The sequence below is a fragment of the Chiloscyllium plagiosum genome, chromosome 3, assembly GCF_004010195.1.
Source record: "Chiloscyllium plagiosum isolate BGI_BamShark_2017 chromosome 3, ASM401019v2, whole genome shotgun sequence".
In the NCBI taxonomy this organism is placed as follows: domain Eukaryota; kingdom Metazoa; phylum Chordata; class Chondrichthyes; order Orectolobiformes; family Hemiscylliidae; genus Chiloscyllium; species Chiloscyllium plagiosum.
Genome location: NC_057712.1, coordinates 28972682 through 28999449, shown reverse-complemented (window position 1 = coordinate 28999449; position 26768 = coordinate 28972682). Strand labels below are relative to the sequence as shown.

General features: G+C 38.9%; 1 protein-coding gene across 3 annotated transcripts in view; it reads left to right on the top strand.

Moving 5' to 3' along the window:
* Positions 1 to 26768, top strand: part of mcph1 (microcephalin 1) — a 323112-nt gene that overhangs the window by 116592 nt on the left and 179752 nt on the right. For all 3 annotated transcript variants that reach the window (XM_043679269.1, XM_043679276.1, XM_043679280.1), the window contains exon 13: positions 22449 to 22526. In XM_043679269.1, the coding sequence (XP_043535204.1) occupies positions 22449 to 22526 (78 nt within the window). The remainder of the gene's footprint in view (positions 1 to 22448; positions 22527 to 26768) is intronic.

Below are 26768 nucleotides of genomic sequence, written 5' to 3'. Positions count from 1 at the left end.
AATTTCTGTTTTTCTGTCAGATTTCCAGCATCTAGTTCTTTGTTTCGTACGATCTAAGTGGATAGTCTGCATGTTCAGTATTGCCTTTGACATTCACCCTGAAATCCATTTGCCTGTTTCATTGTACTCCCAAGATAGTTTATTTTCTCTTCAATGTTTCCTTGCTTTTTCTTTCCATTTACAACTTGTTAAAGTTTATTTTCTTCCACATCCCCAGGAATTTGCCTAAATATTGCCAAGTTAATTTTGCAAAGACTTAGATTTGAGCTGTTAAAGCCAATTGCCTTACCTTCTGTTATATCCTATGGACTCCCCGGTTATTCCATAAGTTAACTGCAGTACCTTTATAATTAGACCTGTATATATGTATTTTCTTACCTTTCATTGCTTTGTTATTTGCTAAGTTCCCATGCTCTGACTACTGTTGAAAATTATGTTCAGAAGATTTCTGTGATGTTTTGTGAGTACCTCTACCCAACCAAGCAATTTCTCTTTTTGAATAATCTAACTCTCCTCTACCATTTTATTGTCAAATGTATTGAATCCTTAATTATATTTTCCCTTAACTTATCAAATTTCTTATGAAACACCTTAAATATTTAGAAATCAAAATGCCAAATTTTGATTTCCTTTTCCTGATTGGTTTATAAACAGAATGTTTATCTTGTGTACATATAACATGTGAAATAGAACATTTAAAATGCAAAGTACTTCATGACACTGTTGATAAGTGATTGGGCCCAGGAGCTACAATGGAAAAGAGTTCTGATTTTATTGTGATTGTCAGGTCACCCATGCCTAAAATTAATTGATGCCAGGTGAGGACATTACTTCCAAAATTCAGTGAAGACCAGAATTTGCTGTGGCAGACATAGATACTCGTGTAAAATTTTTAATTTACTACCTGACAATTTGCTTAAAGTGTGGGCGGATAATGGCCCAGTGAGGTAAGTAGGAAATCTGGAACCAGAGTGCACAGAGGTGGCAACCACATACCTGGTTAATGAACAAGATTGAAGGATTGTGAAATCAACCGTATAAAGTCTGAAACCAAAGTGTGGATGTTCAGTGTAGAATAAGTAAAATAAAGAGAGGGAAATGCAGCTTAGATTAATAACGGAAAAACAGAGCAAAGAAAACCTCCAACAATTAGAATCTGATGGAATGTGACTACACATTTGAATAGTTAATATTCAACGACAGAAGCTGTATTTAATTACCATTGAGTAGTAGTAAAAGGGTACTTGGACTAGTAATGATGAAACTTAACTCCTGAGTCAAGTTTAACTCCCAAATTTAGCATCTACACGCTCTTCAGTTGTTGTGAACCAAGTGGAGATTTGTAGCAGTTTCTTAAGAAAGATGTTTTATAGCCACCACAATCCTTGGGGACTGTAGGGTTGCTCTCTCATTAAAGACCAGCAACTGGTAGTACCTTCACCCGAGGCTCACTGTGCCTCAGGTGAGGGAAGAGGTTGAGAAAGGAAGACCTTCATCATGCTCTGATGGTCAAAAGCTATGGGCTGCCCAAGCAACCAACAGAAAACATAATTAAAAATCACTTCCTTGGACTTTGACTGTAAAGCACAATCGAAATCAACTAAAGTCGAATATTAATGAACAGACAACTGATATATCAAACTAAAGGAAAAGGTAAGTTATCCATAAACTGACTAACGAAATATCTCTGATGAAAACACCTTTGTTCTATGTCACGCCATGATATATAGCAGAGTTATTCACAGCTCTACAGCAGGTTTTTATTAAGTTTTACCAAGTCAAAATCTCAACTGTCCTTGAACAATTGTTTTATTTTGAGTATTTTTCCTGGATCTGATTATCACCTAGAAGGCACACCTTCCTTAAATATTCAAGAGCCTGTTTAAGTTCTATTCCCTTACTTTTGAACAAAAACGGAAATCTTAACAACATCCTTTTTGGTCATGAACACAAAACCATCCTTTTTGGTTTTGCAGATGTGACTTTTTTGCCACATCTCAGCTGCAGCTATCTCTTTTCAGTGAGATGCTATGTGAGGTGTTAAAATTATAATTTGGCACTTCAGTGAGTTTCTGCTTAAATATGTCTCCTATGTCCATCCGATTATATGGGCATTTCTCCAAACTCATATGTTTAAAGGGACATGCTAACAATAAAATTGCTTGCAAAGTTCCGTTTCTGTGACACAATGCATTTCAGTGGTGAGGCAGAGAACACTGCAGTTTTTGCTGAGGTATTAGTGGAATGGTAACAATTTTGACAACAACCTTTGGATATTAATGTTTAACAATGCATTATCCCTTATCTAAAGTTATTGTTGTGTTTGTACATAAGTGAGTGCCATTGGACTCATTGTTATCAAGAGAGTAAATTCTGGCATATTAATGATTTGTGCGTTTCTTATAGCTCTGTTGATAAATATCACATACTGAGGTTCAGAGGCATATGGTCTGGGAAGATCCACATGTGATGCCTGACTGAAAATGAAATTCAACTGTGCCATTCTGAGTTCAGCCATTCCTATTCTGAGAAACTGTTAAATTACTCCAGATGTTAATTTAGATTAGATTTAGATTACCTACAGTGTGGAAACAGCCCTTCGGCCCAACCAGTCCACACCAACCCTCCGAAGAGTAACCCACCCAAACCGATTTCCCTCTGACTAATGCACCTAACACTATGGGCAATTTACCATGGCCAATTCACTTGGCCTGCATATCTTTGGACTGTGGGAGGAAACCGGAGCAACCGGAGGAAACCCACGCAGACACTGAGATAATGTGCAAACTCCACAGGGACAGTCGCCCAAGGCTAGAATCAAACCTGAGACCCTGGTGCTGTGTGAGGCAGCAGTGCTAACCACTGAGCCACCTATTTAATAAATGCAGGGCATGTTTCAACTGTGTGATTTAAAACACAGCACTCACCAGCTTATTGTTGCTACTCTTAAAAAATTTCTAAAGGTGACAAGTCTTTAATTGGTCTACTGTATGATTTCTTAATGCATCTGATGCTGCCATGGAACAGCAAAGTGCAGAGGAATCTGCATGCTTAGCAATCTCTGTTGTAGAAAGAATTGAAAAATACATTTAAGTCGTTAAAGATTTGGGCAGTGACGCATGGAAAAAAAAGGGAAGTGTAACTGTATGTTTGCAGGTTTGTAAATGAAATAAATCCAGTCCTTTCACAGAAGCACTGAAGTAATTAAAAATTCTGTTTGAGCTAGAAGTATCAATCTTCACGATTTGGGCCAAAAGGTCTGGGTCCTTTTAGAAAGACATAAATGGTTAAAACTCCTCCTAGAATCCTGTAGTGGGATGCATCAAAATTGCTTTCATACTGTCAACATGGCAAGTGTTGTGTCCAACTTGCGTTCAGCTATCCAGGGTATGATCTGTGTACCCTTGGGAACTACATGAAGACCAGGAATAACTTCTGTTTCTGAAAGATTGAATTCATCATCTTGAAATAAATTTGTTTATTATGGTGAAAATTTATCAATTTTGGTATTACTATCCATGTCGATTGGACAATTAAAAAGTATATAAACCTACAGAGGATCGGTTAGGTCAGTTAGGTAGACACCTGGTTTGTGATGCAGTTTAACACCAACAACATGAATTCAATTCCCATGCCAGCTGAGGTTTACATGAAGGTCCCATCTTAACCTCCCCCCCACCTCACCTGAGGCGTGATGACCGTCAGGTAAACTCACCACCAACTTGTCTCCCGTAATGTGACAGCTGCCTCAAGGACTTGCCAACTTTACCTTTACATAAACTTACTTAGGAACAATAGTTTATGAATATACTCTTAGTTTGTTTATTTTTACAGATGGTTGAATATAGTGATAGAGTTGCACTGTTGTCATTTCTTCTCGTATTAAGCAACAATTCCTTAATGTATGAAGAAATGAGTAATTGCTTCAGAGTGGAGTTGTCAGACCATGAGAAGCATAACTGTGTTACTGTTAGTCCAGAGATTGGAATAATGGTCTGAGGTATGAGTTCAAATTTCACTGAAGTAATTGGAAAATGTAAATGTATTTAGAATGTCTGCAAGAAAAGAAAATCATGTTAGTGACGCTGAAATACTGGATTATTCTTAAAAACTTATTTGGTTAACCACTGCCCTTCAAGGAAGGAAATCTGCTGTCCAAACCTAATCTTGTCAATCTGTAAATCCAGACACACAGCAAGGTGGTTGACTGTTAACTGATCTCTGAAATATGTCTCATGGCATTCAGATTTAGGAAACTGCAATAATAACATATAATAATTATAAAATGAGATAGACACCCAGTTTCAGCCTTGGTGCCAACACACCAAAGGCACATTCAGCTGAAGTAGTTCTACAAAGTCCTTTTCATTATCATCTGGACAGCACGTGTCCAGATGACATAATAATAGATGGGGAAGTTAAATTGTAATGAGTAAATTTGCAAATGGATGTAGATAGGCTAAGGAATGGGCCAAAATTTTAAAGTTGGAGTTTAATGTGGATAAGTGTGAGGTTACCATTGTAGTTAGAAGAATAAAAATGCAATGTATTCTCGAAATGAAGAGAAAGTTCTAAAAGCTTCAGTTCACATAGACTGGGGTGTCCTTCAGTATGAATCACAGAAAGCTAGTGTGCGGGTACAGCAGATAATAAAGAGGGCAAATGGAATTTTGACATTTAGTGCTAAAGGAATAGAGTACACCAGTAGGGAAGTGTCATTGCAATTGTACAAGGTTAAACCACACCTGGAGTATGACATTCAGGTTTAGTTCCCTTACTTGAGGAAGGATGGCATTACATTGGAGGCAGATCAGAGAAAGTTCACTAGATTAATTCCAGAGATGAAAAGCTTGTCTTACGTGGCAGGGTTGAACAGTTCAGGCCTAAACTCTCTAACTAAGATACAAGATACTAAAGAGGATTGACAAAGAAGACATGAAGTGGATTTTTCCCTTTGTATTGAGAGGTCATAGTTTCGGCATAAGGGGTGTCAGAATTAAAATAGATGAGGAGGAATTACTTCTTGCAAGCACTCAAATCTATGAAATCACAACTCCAAAGTGTGCAGGGCAGTGAAAAGAGTTTGAGGAGTTAGACAGATTTTTAGTTAGTAGCAGCTGAAGAGTTTTGGAGAATGGGCAGGAAAGTGGAGTTGAGGTCAGCCATGATCTTACTAAATGGCTGAGCAGGTTCGAGGGGCTGAAGTCTTTACTCTTATTCCTAGTTTTTATGTTCTCCTCTTTTGCTATTGCATTTTCCCATTTTAACTCCAGGATCATTGCTGGAATCCTCAAGCTAGTATCCTAGGCCCAACTATCTTGACCTACTTAATTGATGGGATTCCCTCCATCATAAGGTCAGAAAAGAAAATATGTGCACTGATTGCCTTGCGTTTAGCCACATTTACAAATATAGATGACCCAGACTTGAGTTGATAATCAGCAAGCGATATTCACAACACAAGTTGGAGGTAGTGATCATCTCCAACAAGCCTAAGTCTAACCAGCTCCCCATTATATTTAACATCATTACTATTGCTGAACCTTCCACTTACTATGGACCAGGCCAGACCCCCCTCAAAATATTTCAAAAAGGTAGCCTAGACTTTAACTTTTTTTTATTTTAAAAGCAGGTGTGATGTGGGTGTCCCAGAGGGATGCAACTGGTCAAACCATTCAGCTTGAAGCAAAACAGAATTTATTTAAACACTGCAGTTGAAACACGAACAAAACAAAGCAGAATTTAGCATAACTTAACTATTGGAAAACTTAACCAACCCAATACAGTAGCTTAACTAATTAACTGTTCCAATATAGTAACACCCTCTACACACATCCCCTGGCAAAAAGGTAAATTCAAACACCGATTCTTCCAGACATGAGGGAACAACATCCAGAGAGATTTTCGAGAAAGTCAGAGCAATCCTTTACTGAAACTTGCAAATCTTCTGGACCCTCGCATCTTTGTGACTGTTGCAGCTTAAAATAAACCGTAGAAAACTTGAACTGGGAGAACTGACCACTCCTCTTCCGTTAAACTGATTTTTAAAAAAATCCAAAGGCCTCTTAAAACCTAGACACTTTGGCACCTCTGCCTTTACAACCTATCTTCAAAAAAACCAAGGACAAAGTTTCTTTTTTAAAGAAACAGCATTGTCACATCACCATTTCTCCCCCCCCCCCCATAAAAAAAAGCCTTCATTGTACAAAGAGAGCTTCATTTTAAAACCCCTTAGTTTTCTTCTGTTACTACACTATAATACAAATATATTACATTGACTCGAAGCATGCAAACATTCACTGTTTCATTCTATTTTAGTCCACTTACACCTACCACCAAAAGTCTCTGTCTTCATCCAAGTCGCAACAACGTGTCGGCAATTACATTTTCTCATCCTGCCACGTGTATAATTTTCAAATTGAATGGATGCAGTAATAAGCTCCATCTAAACAATTTGGAATTTTTGTCTTCCAATTTCTCCAAAAACTTAAATGGGTTATGATCAATATATACAATTGCCTCAGGCATATTACTGGCAATATAAATGTTGAAATGTTGTAACGCCAACACCAAACTTAAGGCCACATCACTTGCACCTTGAATGGCTTTGCATAATTAGGTGTGGCTGAGACTGGGGCAGTGGTTAACACAGCTTTCAGACTGCCAAATGCCTTCTGACAGTCAGCTGTCCCCTAAAATTTCCTGCAATAGTCCAATAAGTCAGTCAGTGGAGCAACTGCACTGCTAAAATTCATTATGTATTTCTGATAAAGCCCATTCAATCCCAAGAGTCGTAGTACTGGTCTCTTCGTCGATGGTATGGGAAGCCCTTCAGTAACCTTTGTTTTCACGTTCTGTGCGGCCATCTGTCCGAGCCCAATAACTTGGCCCAGGAACGTGACTTGGGCTGTGGCGAATTCACTCTTTGCCAGGTCTGTTACCAAGCCTGGCTTCCAAAGTCAATTAAATGATTCGAATAAATGCTGCAAATGTTCCTTCCATGTGTGACTAAAAATTGCCAGGTCATCCATGTATACCACCCAATTAGGTAATCCAGAAATGACTTTATAGATTATTCTTTGAAATGTGGCTGGCGTATTTTTCATTCCAAAAATCATTGCTTTAAATTGGTATAGTCCAATCAGTTTTATGCAAACCAAATTTTCATTTTGCTTCATCTCCTTTCGATTTGATAAGGTCTGCTAAATCTTGCTTTTAAAGGTTCACCTATCACTGGAAGTAACACTAGCACTTTATCACTGTTAGCAACCTTGCGAGTTTGTGATTTCTTGTCTGCTTCCTGTTTCTTCATATGCTGTGATATTTTTAAATGCTGCCTAGCCAATTCACCCACTCTATTTAGCATTCCCTAAAATTTGGTACATAGTCCAACGGTGTGGTCTCTGAATTGTGACTATTTTCTCCTTAATTAATTGCAGTAGTCCACTCACCTCATCCCAAAATTCAAATGGACTGAATTTGGTCAATTCACTTGGTGCTCCACTATTGACAAAATTACAAACAGAATTCCTTTATCCCAATCGTCTGGATAGTATTGACTATAAGACCTTAACATGGTCTTTAAAGTTTGCCACTTTTTTAGTGGTCCTTGCAATTCTGGATGATAAACTGTGGATTGGAATTGTTTTATTCCTAAGCTATCCATAACTTCTCTGAATAATTTTGATGTAAAGGTTGCAGTGAAGACTGGTGCAAAGTACATGTCCAATTCATCTGCATGGTTAGCACTTCAATGTGATGAAAACAGAAGTTGCTGGATAAGCTCAGCAGGTCTGGCAACGTCTATGAAGAGAAATCAGAGTTGATGTTTCAGGTCCAGTGATTCTTCCTCAACTCCCGAAACGTTAACTCTGATTTCCCTTTGCAGATGCTGCCAGACCTGCTGAGCTTATCCAGCAACTCCTGTTCTTGTTTCTGATTTACAACATCAGCAGTTCTTTCGGTTTTTACTTCAATGTGACAGCTTTGTATCTGGCAGAGGATGAAATGCCGTAGGCCAAGTGCTACTTAGAGTACTGCCAGAGACCAGGCACCTGCTCAGTCCCAGTCAGACGAGGGCCTAGTGGTGTCTGCAATCAGGGGCTTCCTTCAAGTGCATAGGTAGGAGCACCAGCAGCAGTTTGGGTATATGAAATGAAATTACCCCAGAACCTGCAGCAGTCTAATGAGTTATGTGAAAGTTCAGTTGCCTCCAAGAACTGGAGAACCAGCCCTAGCACCCTCAGAGTTGCTGGAGAAGTGCACATTCTATTGCTCCAGCAAATGTTCATCAAGGTCAAAGGCCTGGCAACAAAGGATTGGAAACCATGAGCCCCAGTACAGATGCCCTGTGCATATATGTAGATAAAGTGGTGCTAGGAGGGACACAGCCAGAGGAGGAGGCACACACTGGCACCTCGGTAGTTTCCACTCAGGGACAGATGGGCTTCCACTTCCTTCCTACCTGCCCCCCTCAATGCATTTGAAGTTCATAACAAGGTGGATCCATTTGTCTCTGGCAAGAAACATCTCAGTCCATCAGGGCTGTCTAGACCCTTGTGGTTGCTTGGTCAAAACTCCAATGCCAATGGGCTTCACTGTAAAGCAGGTTCCCTCCGCCAGTTCACTAGATATAGTCGATTGAAAGAAGAAATTTATTGAGGGCACTTTGGCACAGGTACGATGCACTGTACGTTGTTTTGCACTTATTATATAAACGGCATTGTGATGAATGCAACTATGATATAGTGTGCCTATAGTGTGTACCATGAGCCAGTGTTTGTGTTGAGAGCCTGCTGGAACATTTGGAAGCAAGATAAATAAGGCAGATGTAGGTCAATGGATATTATTGACACCTCATTGTGCAGCATTCTTATTCTTTACTTGGGTGTCCTTTACATTGCGCAGCACCAGGTTATAGTCCAACAGGTTTATTTAGAAGCGCTAGTTTTTGAAGTGCTGCTGCTTCTTCAAGTGGTTGTGAAGCAGGACTATAAGACACATAATTTATAGCAAAAGATTACAGTCTCATCCGACCCAAATTGGAATTATCGAATCAATCCTGGACGAGCCACCGATCTGTTATAGACCAGACGAGACCCCCATCAAAATATTTCAAGAAGGTAGCCTAGACCTTAACTTTTGTATTATTTTAAAGGCAGATGTGAAGTAAGTGTTCCAGGGGTGATACAACTGGTCAAACCACCTGACTTGAAGCAAAACAGAATTTATTTAAACACTACAGTTGAAACATGAACAAAAGTAAGCAGAATTTAGAACAACTTAACTATTGGAAAACTTAACCGACTGAATACATAACTGAATTAACTGTTCCAATACAGTGACATCCCATAAACACACTCCTTGGCAAAAAAGTAAATTCAAACAGATTCTTCCAGGCACAAGGGAACAACATCTAGAGAGAGATTTCAGAGAAAGTCAGAGCAATCCTTTATGAAGCTTGTAACTCTTCTACTCTCACATCTTGTGACTGCTACAGTTTAAAAAAAAGTACAAAGCCTGAATTAGGAGAACTGTTCACTCCCCTTCCATTGTTAAACTTTTGAAAAAAATGCCCAAAGACCTCTTCAAACCTAGTTTCTTCAGCACCTCTGCCTTTACAACCTCTCTTCAAAAATACCAAGGATAAAATAACCTTTGTAAGGTCATAGCATCATTGCACCCTGTTAACTGCTTACAGATGAATATTGTCCAGAATTTGAACAGTACCAGCAACAAGAAAACTGTGACTACAAGTGAAGGTCAGAGGCCAGATAATCTGTAGTGAAAAATTCACCCCTTGATTCCCCAAAGTTTTTCAATCACCGGGCAGTGCAAGCCAGAAGCGTGACCGAAAACTCTGCACTTAGCCAGATGAATGCAACTCTCAACATTTTTACAAACAACACCGTCCAGGACAAAGCAGTTTGCATGATTGTCAGCTCACCCGCCACATTTAGCATTAACTTTCTAAATCTCGGTGTGCTTGCAATTTGTACCATCTGCAAGAAGCAACTCACTAAGGTTTTTTCAACAGCATTATCCAAACTCAAGACCTCAAATAACTTGAAGAACAAGGGAATAGGTGCATGGACACACCATCACTTACAAATTATCCATCAAGTTACACACCATCTTAAATTGGAAAGATATAATTGTTCCTTCCCTGAGAACAGCACTATGTACACTTGTCATACATAGGCAGCAGCAGTCAAGAATATAGAACAATATAGCGCAGAACAGGCTCTCAATGTTGCGTCGACCTGTGAACTATTCTCAGCTCATTTCCCTACACTATCCCATCAGCATCTATGTGCCTATCCAAGGATTGTTTAAATTCCCCCTAATGTGGCTGAGTTAAATGATGACTTGCCAGTTATTTAAAGGGCAATTGAGATGCCATCAAATGCTGTCCTTGTTAGCGCTCACAACATCCAATGAACAATCTTTTCAAAAAATGTTTAGTCTAGCAGTGGAAAGCAGCAAAGATGTGGTACTTTGAAGTTTCTGTACTGTGACAGTTAATTATTCTGAGTAAATATTGTGGCCATTGAAGGCAGTAATGCTTCAATTAGCTGTAGTTGTTAAAATCTCTGAAATCATAAAACTGAATGGAAAAAAGTTTAGATTTTGAACTACTGACAACTTTATAATCACATTAATTATTATAGCCAAGGGTGAAATAACTTTCTGTTTGTGGAAATAAAAACCTTGGTGAAATGAGGTAGTTCAAAGACCTAAAATAAATAGTCCAAGAATATAAATTTAATGGAATGTTTTTGAGCATGTCAATCCTATCAGCAGATAGAGCTGGATGCAGGCAGTTGTTAAACTGCAAGGCATTAACCCGAGAAAACTATGATCCTTTGACATCCTTTGACAATGAAAGCTGCAATAATTGTAAGTCCTTTGCAGCCGTTACTGAAATATAGGCTGTGAAGGAGTAACCTATATTCCACAGTGGAAAGAAAAGCACCATGTTCCTAAATCTTTGAGAAATGAGATTTGAAAATTCTAATCAAGAATAAACAGCAATCAAACTGAGGATCAAGTTAATTTAATAAAGCAAAGCAGTGGAATGAAATGTGCCTAATTCGCAAATGCAATATAATTGCTAAGCATGATTTATTCGGTATATGTACATCAATGTATGCAAATATTATCATGTTCAAAGGCCAAATATAGGTATTCTGTTTCTGTTTAGTTTAATACTAAATTTTAGCTCAAATTCTCTTGCTTTCCTTGACGTCATTCTGACCATGTGTCATGAGCTCTTTTACAGAAAAAAGTGACTTTATCTGAAACTTAGATTTTGAGTAAATTCCATTCGGTCTAAGGCTGAGTGCATGCATTTGTTGGAGAAAGTGTAAATCTTGAATTGTACAAACCGAACTTAAAAAGTTTGTAGTTGTCATTAAACTGAAATGTGCAGTTGAAGTTTCGTCTGTGCTAGAAAAACAGATTTCTTTTCCTCTAGGATTGCAGCAAAACAACAGATTAATTAAGTAACAGCTGAAACTGAATCCTCAGCAAAAAACCAAAAAACTATAGATGCTGAAAAATCTCAACAGATCAAGTAGCATATGTGGAAAAAAAGCAGAGTTAACATTTCAGATCCAGTGACTCTTCTTCAGAGCGGTTCTGATCTCAGTGGTTTCTCTGCGACACCCTGAACTCTGCTTTCATGCTTGCTCTTCATAGCCCTCAATTGCTTGATCTGTCAAAATATATCAACCTCCTGTTTAAATATTTTCAGTGATCTAGCCTCCATAATTCCAGAGCAGCTAATTCCAGACATTGACTACCCTGTAGGAGAAGAAATTCTTTTGCGTCTCAATTTCAGTGTCTTTTTATTCTGTTACCCATCGTGCTCAGTTGACTGATTTACGATGCAGAGTGCCATCAACAGTGCAGGTTAAGTTCCCATAGTGGCTGATGTCAACATGAAGGTTCTACCTTCTCAACTTTGTCCCTCGTCTGAGGCATGGTAACCCTCAGGTTAAACCACCATTAGTCATCTCTCTTCAAAGAGAGAACAACTTTAAGGTCTCTGGGACTATGGAGACTTTATCTTTTAATTACTTCCCCTAGTTCAAGATTTCCGCAATTAAGTAAACACCTTCTCAACATCTACGCTGTCAAGCCCCCTCAGAATCTTGTATATTTTAGTAAGAATATCCTTCATTGTTCTTAACTCTAAATGAATAAAGGCCAAACCTGTTTAACTGTTCTTGTTAATTAAATCCCTTCATCCCAGGAACCAGCCTCATGAATCTCCTTTGGATTGCCTTCAGTGCCAGTGCATCCTTCCTTAAATAAGGAGACCAAAATTGCAGCCTCACCAAAATCCTACAGATCGTAACAAGTCTTCCCTGTTTTGAACTCCAAGCCCACACACCACCCCTCCCACCCCAGTTTTAAAGGCTAAAATTTCATTTGCCTTCTCAAGTATGTGCTAAATTGCATGCTACTTTATCGTATTTCATGAACAAGAACTCCCAAATCCCCCTCTACTGCACTTTTTCAAAGATTTTCTCTATTTAAATTATAATCTGATCTCCTTACCAAATTGCACAGCTTCATGCTTTTCCACATTAAATTTGAGCTGGTAATATTTTGCTCACTCACTCAACTTATCCAAACCCTCTTGCAGATTTCTTATGACTTTATCCCAACATACACTTTCACCTATTTTTGTATCATGAGCAGATTTGGTGCAACCAATTTGGTGCCCCTTCAAGTCTTTAATAGACACGGTAAATTATTGAGGCCAAGGGCTGATTCTTATGGCACTCCACTTGTTGCATCTTTCCATCCTGAAAAAGGCCCACTAATCCTAACTCTCTGTCTTCTATGTATTAATCAATCCTCAATCTATGTTAATAAATTGTCCCAGTGTCTTGCCATCCTATCTTATGCAATAGCCTATTATTTGGCACCTTATCAAAAACCTTCTGGAATCCCAAATGTACTCTAACTACCAGATCCCTTTATCAATTCTGCTTGTATCCTCAGAGAACTTTAGCAAATTTGTTAAATGTGTTTCTCTTGCACAAAACCAAGCTGAGTCTATTTGATTGTATTATTTTTCTAAATGTCCTATTTCTTCCTTAATAATGAACTCTTATCATTTTCACAATAACGGTGAGCTGGCCTAGAGTTTCCTGCTTTCTGTCTCTTTCCCTTCTTGAACAGTGGTGTCTCATTATTAGCAGTTTTCCAATCTGCTGGAACATCCCAGAACCCAGTGATTTCTGGAATATTTTGACCATTGTCTGCATTTTATCTGTAATCACTTCCTTGAAAACTCTTCAGAACAGGCCAACAATTCCTGGCAATAAGTCTGCCTTCAGTCCCATTATTTTGTCCAATACTTCAGCCCTCATGATCGAGACTGTTACAAGGCATTTCTTCCTATTAGTATCATGTTATGTATTATTTATGGGATGTTTATAGTGTCGTCCACCGTGAAAGCAATACAAAATACTGATTTGAATTATCTACCATTTTCCTATTATCAATTCCTAAGTCACATCCTCCAAGAGACCCACACTTCAGCTACTCTTTCTTTTATAAACGCAATGAAATTCTGACTGTTTTACGTTTCTTGCCAATTTACGTTCAGAATCATTTTTCTTCTTTTTCTTTTAGCATTTTAGTCATTTTGAAAAAAAAACATCCTCCAGTCTACCACTAGTTTTCACCACTTATGTCTTATTTTTTTCAATGGATATTTTCCATGATTGTCTTTCTCAATCACAGGTCGTTGATCCTTCTCATTAAATCCTTTTCAGCTAAGCATTATAAAATATCTGCTTAAATATGTATCATTAGTCATCTACTAGCCTTTCCCTTCATCTATATTCCCAGCCCATTTCAGCCAACTCTTTTTTTCATACGTCTTTAATTGCCCTTAAGTTGAGAGTACTGGATTGAGACCAGAGTTTCTTTCCCTCAAACTGAATTTGAAATTCTGCTTTGTTGTTATCATTGTTCTCGAAGAGATCCTCAACTAGGAAATCTCTTATTAATCCTTCTTTATTCCACATGGATAGGCCTAAAATAACCTATTCCTACGTATGTCCTGCAATGTACTGCTCTAAGAAACAATTCTTGGTGCAGTCTACAGATCTGTATTCCATGTTACCCTTGTATGTGACTGCAGGTAAGGAATGTACTGGGGCCCAAGGTCTCCATCTCTGTCATTGTCCAATAGATATGAGGTTCTTGTAAGCTGTGTCATCAAGATGTACAGCATGGAAACAAACCCTTCGGTCCAACCCGTCCATGCCGGCGAGATATACCAAGCCAATCTAGTCCCACTTGCCAGCATCCGGCCCATATCCCTCCAAACCCTTCCTATTCATATACCCATCCAAATGCCTCTTAAATGTTGCAATTGTACCAGCCTCCACCACTTCCTCTGGCAGTTCACTCCATACACGCCCCAGAGAAAACAGCCCCAGCCTGTTCAGCCTCTCCGTATAGCTCAAATCCTCCAACCCTAGCAACATCCTTGCAAATCTTTTCTGAAAACTTTCAAGTTTCACAACATCTTTCCGATAGGAAGGGGACCACAATTGCACACAATATTCCAACAGTGGCCTAACCAATGTCCTGTACAGCCGCAACATGACCTCCCAACTCCTGTACTCAGTACTCTGACCAATAAAGGAAAGCATACCAAACGCCTTCATCACTATCCTATCTACCTATGACTCCACTTTCAAGGAGCTATGAACCTGCACTCCAAGGTCTCTTTGTTCAGCAACACTCCCTAGGACCTTACCATTACATGTATAAGTCCTGCTAAGATTTGCTTTCTCAAAATGCAGCACCTCACATTTATCTGAATAAAACTCCATTTGCCACTTCTCAGCCCATTGGCCCATCTGGTCCAGATCCTGTTGTAATCTGAGGTAACCTCGTCGAACGCCTTACTGAAGTCCATATAGATTGCATCTACCGCTCTGCCCTCATCAATCCTCTTTGTTACTTCTTCAAAAAATTCAATCAAGTTTGTGAGACATGATTTCCCATGCACAAAGCCATGTTGACTATCCCTAATCAGTCCTTGCCTTTCCAAATACATGTACATCCTGTTCCTCAGGATTCCCTCCAACAACTTGCCCACCACCGAGGTCAGGATCACTGGTCTATCGTTCCCTGGCTTGTCCTTACCACCCTTCTTAAACCGTGGCACCACGTTAGCTAACCTCCAGTCTTCCGGCACCTCACCTGTGACTATCAATGATACAAATATCTCAGCAAGAGGCCCAGCAATCACTTCTCTAGCTTCCCACAGAGTTCTCGGGTACACCTGATCAAGTCCTGGGGATTTATCCACCTTTGTGCATTTCAAGACATCCAGCACTTCCTCCTCTGTAATGACACCATCTCTTTCCCTACAGTCTATATCTTCCATATCCTTTTCCACAATAAATACTAGTGCGAAATACTCATTTAGTATCTCCCCCATTTTCTGTGGCTTCACACAAAGACTGCCTTGCTGATCTTTGAGGGCCCTCTTCTCTCCCTCGTTACCCTTTTGTAAAAACTCTCTGAATTCTCCTTAATTCTATTTGCTAAAGTTATCTCATGTCCCCTTTTTGCCCTCCTGATTTCCCTCTTAAGTATAGTCCTATTTCCTTTATACTCTTCTAAGGATTCACTCGATCTATCCTGTCTACACCTTACATATGCTTCCTTCTTTTTCTTAACCAAACCCTCAATTTCTTTAGTCATCCAGCATTCCCTATACCTACCAGCCTTTCCTTTCACCCTAACAGGAATATACTTTCTCCGCATTCTCGTTATCTATGTCGTTAAGAATAGAGACTTCTGACAACTGTGCTCACTGACTATGGCAGTTTGGTACAGGGAACCTTTAAAGTGGCAGGAAACAATATGAATGTAGTAATGGTAGGGGACGGCATAATTCGGACAATTGATACTGTTCTCTGTAGCCATGAACATACCCGGTGCCAGATTAAGGACATCTCCTTGGGACTGCAAATGAACAAAGAGTAGGAGGGCAGAGATCCAGTTATAGCCATCTAGAGATTATTATCTAAACTTTGGGAAGTTTGGCATTTGGCATGTCCACAAGGACTCTTACCAACTTTTATAGATGCACCATAGAAAGCATCCGGTCTGGATGCATCATAGTGTGGTTTGGCAACTGCTGTTCCCAAGACCACGAGAAACTACAGAGAGTTGTGAACGCAGCCCAGTCCATCATGCAATCCAGCCTTCTATCCTTTGGCTCCATCTATACTTGCTGCTGCCTCGGGAAAGCAGCCAACATAATCAAAGATCCCCTGTTTTCCACTCTCTCCCATTGTGTAAAAGATAAAAAAGCTTGTATGCAACCCCATAAGAATAGGTTCAAGAACAGCTTCTTCCCCACTGTTATTCGACTTCTGAAGGGATCTCTCAAACTTTAAGTTTAATGTTGATCTCTCTCTCTGTGCACCTTCTCTGCCTTTACATTGTATTCTTCGCTTTGTTCTATTATCCTAATGCACTTTGTATGGTATGACCTGTCTGTACTCCACACCTCGGTACGTGGGATAATAATAAATCAGATTAAAGAGTGAATAAAGACAGGTGTTTAATGCATAGCTAAAAGATTGATGTGGGTGAAATAGGTTTCAGTTCACCAACACTGTCACCAGTTTAGAAGGGAGCTAGTGAGTTTTGCGAAGATTTAGAAGGGAGCTGTTCCAATGGGACAAGCTTCATTTGAACCACGCTAAGACCAGTGTCTTTGTGAATCAAACAACTGGGACCATCGAGAGAGCTTTAAACTAATTGAAGGGGAGGCAGTTTCTCAAGAAGCGATACCTGGTCCCAAAAGGCAAAAGGATGTGCCCGCATTACAGGGCAGCTTTAAGATGATAACAGCCAGAGTGGGACAGGAAGAGTGTGTGCCAAAGAACAGTTTAAAAAAGCAAATGGCATCAAGAGGAAAAATGGTAAAAAGGCAAAATTAATGGCTCTTAACTAGAAAATGGTTGATTAGCTCAGTTGTTTGGACTGCTGGTTTGCTACGCCGAGTGATGCCAACAGTTTTGGCTCAGTTCCATTCTGGCTGAGGTTACCACAAAGGATCCTTCTTCTCAATCTCTCCCTTGAACTGAGGTATGGTGACCCTCAACTTAAACCTTCACCAGTCATGTCTCTCTCTCTCTCTCTCTCTCTCTCTCTCTCTAATGAGAGAGTAACCCTGTGGTGTGTTCTGGTGATAGCGACTTTCTCTTCAGGTGGAAAGTTATGTAATCAGTTTGACAGGCACTGAAACTGTTAATGACCAAGAAAATTGAAGATCGAATTATTTCTGAGTTCTGTGGGAGCAAGTTAACAGAATACTTTATCTTCATGTCAAAAGGATTTGAAAAAAATAAGTATCTGGTGTTGTCCAAGCTGAAAATTCAAGATGCAAGAATGAAGCCTAAGAATGTTAAGCACCTTAGCACCGCCGTTGCCCCTCCACCCCCAAACAAACACACAATGTTCTCCAAATTTTGCTCTGGAGGCAGAGTTAATCTGACTCTCTGCTGGGTGGAGATTAGAGGAAGCCATGAGGGCAGTCAAATGCCAAGGTGATCTGCTTAGAAACTCACTTTGGTTCGCTGAAACATTAGTTCTTATTGTTTGCTTATATTTTTGGCTGTATCATGAGCAAATCTGGTTGCTTTGAAAGAGGATTATCTCCTAGTATGACTTGCAGCAAGGAAACGTGTGCTTTTATGCCAACCGAGATCCCAGCCTCCCCCAATGGTCACTCATGCACGTCACGCTAACTTGTGGCCCTTCTGTACCATTCATCCAATATTCACTCTGCACAGAACCAATGAAACCTGTAGTAACAACCCAACCTACTTAAGAGCTTAAAACAAGCTCATTCATAAATTTGTTGAAAAATAATTGCAGAACCACATCCCATCTCTAATTTTAGGTTTTCCCTACATCCTTCAACTTCTGTTCCAACATGATCAGATGCATGAAAATTGATGCCTGAGTTTGGAACTAGTGTGAATACCTATAAAGTCTCATACCATTTCAAAAGTTAACCTTCATTTTTCAATATTCTTAACATGGAATTTTCTAAAAATCTGATGAATTTTATTAAAATTTGAAATTAGATTAGATTACTTACAGTGTGGAAACATGCCCTTCACCCCAACAAGTCCACACCAATCCTCCAAAGAGCAACCCACCCAGACCCATTCCCCTACATTTATCCCTTCACCTAACACTACAGGCAATTTAGCATAGCCAATTCGCCTAACCACATTTTTTTGGACTGTGGGAGGAAACCCACGCAGACACTGGGAGAATGTGCAAACTCCACACAGACAGTTGCCTGAGGTGGGAATTGAACCCAGGTCTCTGGCACTGTGAGGTAGCAGTGCTAACCAGTGTACCACCGTGCTGCAGTATGACTCTTCAGGTTAATTAATCCATGTCTCTTAAGCATGATTAGTCATGCTTTGTAAACAACAATTTTGAAAATGACATATCTTATCAAATTATTGTAATTTCTAGAAATGCTTATCTTGATTTTATTTTTGTAGAGATTATTGTGAGTAAAATGTGATTTTTAATGCATTTTTGCTGCAGCAGCCTTACAATATAAGCCATGCCACAACTGCCTGCCTTTTTCACTTACAGCAACATTATGCTACTGGTCCTTGCTGTAAACCATACCAGGAGGTAATCCTCCTTCAAAGCAGCCAAATTTCCTCCCAGAGGAATCACAGTGGGTCTATGAGAGGATTCATTCAATGGCACTGGCAAGCCCCAGCACTGACTAAAATCCTAACCATTTAAGCATTTCTTGCTTTCTTTTAATTAGATTTGAAACACAAAAGCAGACTAAACATTAGTGTGAGATACTATAATAAATGGGGCTTGACATTACAATTTATGCATTGTTCAAGTTACTGTTTATTCACGTGTTGGCAAGTTATTTGTTTTAATGAAACAAAGCAATCTCTCCAACTCTTGGCCAAAGCAAGTCTTTAGGTTGTTTAACTTTTGTAGCAGTGTTCAGTAATGTCAGAATACATATGGAAGTACTAGTTAAAAGGGGAAATTGAAACTTTTTATTTTCCTTAAGGTCAGCATAATGGATATATTCATTTGGAGGTTGCTTAGTTTAGTCTGCTCCTTTATCTCTCATGTTTGCTTGGTTCACATGAAGTGCGGGGCAGATAATATATTGATAGCTGCCAACAAAAGCACTCGCAATAAGCCGCACTGGCATTTTGTAGATCCTGTTGGAGTTTCTGTAATTTTGCTACTGCACGTTTTTTGAACTGAGCTTATACATCTTCATAGCTGTGCCACTGGAGCATTGAGGAGTTTGTTTCTTTTCCTTATGAGACAATTGAACATAGTAGAATAGTGTTTCAGAGAATAACAGTGAATCACACAAAGTAAAAGGAGGTGCAATAGCACTCTAAATTAGGGATAAGATCAGTTCCTTAGCAAAAGGGATCTTAGATCAAAGGATCAAAATGTGGAACCATTTTGCTGGAACTAGAAAAGAGCAAGTGACAGCAAACATTTGTAGGAGTTGTTATTACTAGTGTTGAGCATCTTTGGATGTTTCGTTCCTGATTTTAGTCACCCTGTAGTTACATCAATTGCATCATACCTCTTCAGTTCAAGTACTGCTTGCAAATCATCATCCTTTTTCTTGAATGTTTTATGCATTCAGACCGAGTGCCTTTAAGTCTACCCTTTTAACATTATTCTTATTTTTGATTGTCATTGATGTTTGCATTACTTTGTCTGTCTGCAATTTGTGCTTATTACTTTCCTGCTTTTACTTATTTTGCTTCTTTTCAATCTCAATTCCCTGTTAGGTTCCAATTGCCCTGCCAATCTAGTTTAAGCTCTTCCTAACTGCAGTCATGTTAGTCCCAATCTCACTAAAGTGTGACACATCCATTTTATACAGGTCCTATCTTCGCTGGGCCATCTTTGAGTTCTTGAAATTGGTAGTGCTTTGAGTGAATATATCAAGAAAAAGCCAGGTGGATCCTCGCCTGAAGGGATAGAAAAAGTGATAATATGCCACCTGATGCAACCTCTTTTCACTTATCAAGTTATCAACTCATATTGCATGTTATCCCTAGAGATGTCACCACATGACTTGTTACCTGCAATTGTTCTGGCCTCTTCTGTCACTGCTTGCCAACTGCCTCTACTTGCTGTACATCTGTTTTCCACACCAATCAGAAAGCAAACATGCTCTCGACTGTCACTCAAAACAGTAACTTTTCCTTCAATCTAAATTCATTATAAATAGTAAGTCTTCAATGAGCATTAAATAGAACAAAATTATGTTCCTGTAATTTTTCTCTTGGATTACTCCAAGCACAATCATTGAGATTTAATTGTTTAGTTCCATAAGACTCCAACAAAACATGTTGGATCTTTGATCTGTTGGCTCTGATTGATAAGAGTTGAGGATAACTAACTTCCTACTTAAGAATTCATCTGGTTTGAGGTAGAAAGGAATTTAAAAATCAGGTTACTACATTTTCTTATGTGTACTTTTTAAATAAATACTTGAATGGAATTATTGTATAGTCTGGAAATTTTGCTCATGCTGATATACATTTTTATACAGTTTCTTCCTCAGGTCATCATTACATAATTTAATCTGACACTGAGTCACTACCTTGTTGGAAGTAACTGAGGCCTCATCTACCAATTTAAGTGAATGTAAACCATCTCCTAGCACTACTTTAAAACTAGCAGAGTATTTTCCAAGTGTCCTGACCAGCATTTTCCCCTCAACTCTTGAAAAAGGTCTTGCTGTGCATGTGCAGATATTTGTGTTTCCAGATAACCATATGTCAGAAATGATGTAATAGTGTGAAGCACCTGATGACATTGAGGATGTAAGAGCTATTACGTAAACACACATTTGTTATTTTTCCTTCTCCTATATTATGGAGATTCATGTCACATTGCTATCCTTTCAAGTGAATGCAACCCTTCATTATAAAAAAAATTGAATCTTATTCATCTCAATCCTATTTATCTACCCCTTGCTATCAATTCACCACTCTCCTGTAAAGCAATCTATTTCACTGCCTGAATATGTGAATCTATGAACAGATGTGCCATAGTTGTGCAACGTGATGTTTGAGTTGTACAAATGTTCACGTGTCCTATTGTCAGACGCTGCCGTAAACACACCAGTATAAATTTCATTCATTCAACTCAAAAATCTTGTATTGGCACCACAGTTCTACAAGTCAAAGTTCACTAAAATGTCATATTAACATATCTGAAAAGCAGATGAATAATAGAAGTTCTACAGTGCAGGAAGAGGCCATTCGGGCATCGAGACTGTACCGACCCTCGGAGCATCCCACCTCGACCCACCTTATCCCCCTAGCCCTGCATTTCCCATGGATAATCCACCTAGCCTGTACATCCCTGGACACTATTGGCAATTTAGCATGGCCAATCTACCTAACCTGCACATCTTTGGACTATTTTCTATAATTATATTTGGCTGCTTCGTTATTATAATTCATTTTAATTTGAAACATGCATATAAATATTGCACTTTTCACTGAAGACATGAAATATTTAGGTGATCCTGGTAGACATTTTACATCTTTGACAAAAACATAAGTGTTTGCCTTAATTGATTGATGATGAAATGATATTTACATTTATCAGTAATGAACAGAAGGAAAACTTATGGAAGGTAGAGAATGAAAGCAGTGTGCGAAGTTTTGGTGTTGAGTAATTTCAAAAGGCTATCCACATATAAATGAACATTTTTTATTCATTCATTTGATGTGGGCGTCATTAGTTCGATTAGCATTTATTGCTTCTGCCCAGTTGCCTCGAGGAGAGTTCAGAGTCAAGCTCTTTGTGTGGATCTTCAGTTATCTGTAGGCCACATCAGGCAATGATGGAAAATTTCCTTCCCTAAAGGACATTTGTGAATTTGAATATTTAACGATAATTGACAGTGGTTATGTGGTCACCATTGTTCTAGCTTTTAATTCCAGAATTTATTGTTATTGAATTGAAATTTCACCATCTACCATATTGGGGTCCAAAGTCATGGTGACATGAATTCCTACAGTGTTTATAAGAGATGCATGCCAATGCTTTCAGCCTGTGAACTTCCTGCAGCATCTTTGTACTGCCTCTTCCTGATGACCACTCCCAGCCACTGCTCCAGAACTAGTTAAAACTTGAACAGGAATACTGAAAATAGCTGACATTCAAATTACTTTAATTTTAATGCTATGACAAAAAAAGAATCCTTTGGAATATTTGTGGTTATTTCGCATTCTGACATAAGATATTCTGTAAATTCTAATAATGGTGTAGTATTTCTATCATGGAGTTGATGACTATGGTTCTTACTGACTAAAATGTATGATTTTTCTCATGTCTTCCAGATTCTTTGGTCTTTGGAGCAAGGGTTTTGGGTTCCTGAAGAGCCCTATGAACTATCAGCCCAATTTCCGGCAGCAACTGTAAGTTATCAATTTGTAGCCTTTTGTTCATAAAAGAACTACTAATTAGGAGCATGATTGGCATAATAAATATTTGAACAGTTGTTGGCATATGTGATTTATTTTTTGGTTCTTCATTGAAAGAGGTGTTTTTTGCACTGAGCTCAACTTTTTTTTGTTCGTTATCTGGAAATCTGCCTTGCATTCAAGTTTGTAGCATAGTAGTGATCATTAGCATGAATTTGCATGTTTTCTGTAATTTCTGTAGCATTTCAATGTGAATTGTCATTGTCTGAGGAATAAGCTATTCATCTTGGATGAGGGACTCTAGGAACGGTCCAAGACATTTCCAGTGGTGGTGTTTCTGTTTTACAAAATTGTAAGCAAAATAATTCAATGTTGTTGCACAATAATGATACAAGCCATTCTACTGAGGAAAATCATCCAGGTAATTCATCTTTTTTCCGTAAGTTGTAGCTCAAGCATGTGTGTTTATTTTGCCTCCTTCTTTTGTATACCAAACATGCCAACTTTTGTGAACTTATCGCATGAGCTGCGATTTTAAGCTAAAGTGAAGCTTGCCTGGTGATCTTGCAAATGGGCTCTAAAGTCTCAGAATTGTTCAAAAGTATTGAAAACACACCTTTCATAGATCGTGCACCTTCTCTGGATGGACCATGGTAAACATTGTAATTCCAAATCAGTATGGAAATCAATGTATGATATTATGGACAAATGATCTTTGCAGGTGCATGGAAGCATGCCATTTTGAAATATGAGCAAGCAGACACAATTTTATGAATGTAGCTGGTTTAATGTTGCATGTAACCTGTTGCTGGGTAGTGCCCAACACACTGAATATATTGCACAATGGCGGAAGTGTAAGCTAACTGAGATTTACTTCACCTTTTTAAACTGAGCCTTGCAGCAAATCATAGCTTGAATCCAGGCAAGTTGACTGTCCAACTGTGTTCAGACTGCAATCATGAACCAGTTATGTTGGCTTGACTCTCGATCCTTAGTGCTGACTCCAATTGTTGTTAACTGCTGGAACTTTGCTCTGATCAGCGGTTGGATGAGTGTGATGACTGTTTCTCTGCAATTGCTGTAACAGGGTATATTTGATGAAGGCCCAGGTAATAATTTAGGTTTTCAAAGCTACCAAAAGTGTTTTAGCATCTGGAGTCAAAATGTTGCGGTCCAGAAGCATGTGGCTCAGCCTGCCACATTGTTATGGTTTGTTTCCCAAGTTATACCTCCAGTATGCTGTTAAAAGGCGAATTAAGTATAGAAAGCACGTGTTGAGGAAATTAATCCTAAAAGAAATATTCTGAAGCTATAACCTGAAAGCAAATAGGATTCCATAATGCTGAGTTGTAATTCTACCTCACCTTACGAACCACCTACGTTCTTATCTAACCTTGTCAGTGTATCCTTTTTATTCATTTCTTCCGTATGAATTGTTTTGATGATCTGAATAATGCAATTTAAAAGAGTGCTGAATGTGTATTGAGTAATAACCTTCTAAAGTGAATTGAGTAAACACTTGGAAAACATTTACAGGTGTATAGGTGAAGGCAAGACAGTGCAACTAATTAGTGCTACCACAGAATCTGTAGGTTGAGCTAAATGGCCTCCTGTGCTGTATCAGTCTGCTGCTGTAGGAAGAAGAGATGAGGGCTACGAGTCTTTCTTTTAAGTTGAAAAGCATTTTGAGAGTAATATTGTTTTCTTTTGTAAAGAGCTCTGACTGGTTAGGGATTAAATGAGCCTTAGGAGGTTTATAAACCACCTATCAATCTTCTATCCATTTATATTTCTGTTATGGATGGGAACAAGAGATAAACAAACTTACAAATCTGTTCCCTTTTATCCATAATCAGTGTTTTTTTAAAGATATATGTCAGTCTTTCCCAGCCACCGTTATTTTGTAAATTTAAAGTCATCAGATTTCTGTGGATTTGAACAAAAAGGATAACATATTCATGCACTCAGCCTTAAAATCTTACTACTTTGGCAGTCACACACCAGTCACTCTAGAAGGATACAAATGTTCAACTAACAGCATAGTTAACAGTTTACAAACCTTTGAGTAACCAGTGAAGAAGGAAGCTTCTTCCCACTCTGGAATTGTAGCTTATGTAAATTTGGATGACTAGGGTCAAAACTAGATGAACTACAAGGTTCCTTTTGAAATGAAGACTGATCAGCAGGTCACGTAGACAGGTTCTCATGGCTTTCGTATCAGAGGTACACTTACTATGCAGGTAAGCTTGGGAGTTTTTGGGAACAGACTGCAAGACTTTTAAAAATACTTTTAAGCCTCATAGTTCTGAAAAGGCAAGAGTAACACAGACTTTCTCTGTAGTTGTTATACTGTTGGGATGATTCTACAGACTACCCCTGCTCTCTGTTGCCTTTTGGGATAATAGGGCTTCAGTATCATAGAGTGTTTGATATACAACAGAAACCGATTGTTGTATTTTCAGTTTCAGTCTCATGGTCAAAGGCTATTCATGTTCAGAGAAGGTAAATGGTGGTCTTTGCACTTTTCTTCTGGATAGCTGGTCTTATCAGACTTCTTTCATATGTTGGAAACCTGGAGACAGACTGTAGGAGTCCATTATCTCAATGCTTTGGAGTCAGTTACAACAAAACAGGCATGAAATTTCACCGAAGAGTACACTCTTGGTAAGCCCATTTGAGTGGGAGACTCCCACCTATTATAAATTCAAAATCAGAACTTTGTGGAAGCATGACAGTCTGTATTAAAGTTGTCAAGGCTGCTGATCCCTATGCAGCCATTTTAACAGGTCTTTATTTTACATTTTAAAAAAATGGTTTTAATAACTGCCATATTTTCGTGCCTGTGCTGCCAAGACAGTTTTAAAAATATACTGGCAATTCATGATATTCAGACCACGTCTATTGATTTTTTTAGAATTTTTATCTTGATTTTTGTGATGACTGGCTAGAATGTTGAACAGAAGAAGTCCCACTCATCTACAACAACACCCTGTTTCTGTTTGTAAAGAATAATCTTGTTGTTCTGACATTGACAAAAAATGCCATCCTATATTGGTTGGTGTAAATATTTTGATACACTATTACAGTTCCTTTGGACAAGGTTCTGTGTCAGCTGGTTAATTGATGGGATCAGGTAATAAATGTTTGTGTTAACAACATAGTCAAAATAATACAGTAATCATAGGGGGTCGGCACTGTGGCTCAGTGGTTAGCACTGCTGCCTCACAGATTCAATTCCCGCCTTAGGCAACTGTCCGTGTGGAGTTTGCACATTCTCCCCGTGTCTGCGTGGGTTTCCTCCGGGTGTTCCGATTTCCTCCCACAGTCCAAAGATGTGCAGGTTAGGTGAATTGGCAGTGTTAAATTGCCCGTAGCATTAGGTGGATTAGCCAGGGGTAAATATCGGGGGTTGGGTTTCTCTTTGGAGGGTCGGTGTGGACTTGTTGGGCTGAAGGGCCTGTTTCCACACTGTAGGTAATCTAATCTAATCTAATTTAGAAGCACTTCTACTCCTACAACACATGTATTCTCTCCATAATAGGATGATGTGAGGTTAGGAACGGTGAAGGAAGTGGCCTTTTTTTTAAAAGAAAGGTTCCAGAAATGTTGCACATACCCGAGAAGTATGCCACCAGGTTCTCCGAGGAAGGTTAGAAACTGAACATAACAAAGATTTTTTGATCTTTGCATTTTTTGAAATAGATCATTCCTAGCAAAACTCAAGCGTTTAATCCTATTACCCATTGCTTGTGGATCATTTTTGAACACCCTGAGGTTATGAAAGGCCATTAATGATATCAATTATGGAACATCTTTAAATGCCTTCATCTCATAACCAGCATCCACTGAAAACATGGTACAACATTGGAATCAGTGAAAGCAAGAGGATATGTCATGAATTCAATTTAACTGAATCATACAGAAAATACTTGTTCTATATTTGTTTCAATGTCAGCATATGTTCTTTAAGAGTACTGTCAGTGTTTCTGAAAAAGAGGTTTTCTGACGATCCTTGCATTCCTAGTGCAGTTGCACCACCTGGGAGTTGGGGTTTGTTATTGAGATTTCTTCCGATCCTAAATAAGGTAGTGAGCTTGCAGCATGGATAGGTACTTGGGACTTTGATGTTGTGGCCATTTCAGAGACAAGGATAGAGTAGTGTGAGAAATGGATATTGCCGGTTCCAGGGTTCAGATCTTTCGTTAAGAACAGGCAAGGCGGTAAAAGATGGGGAGG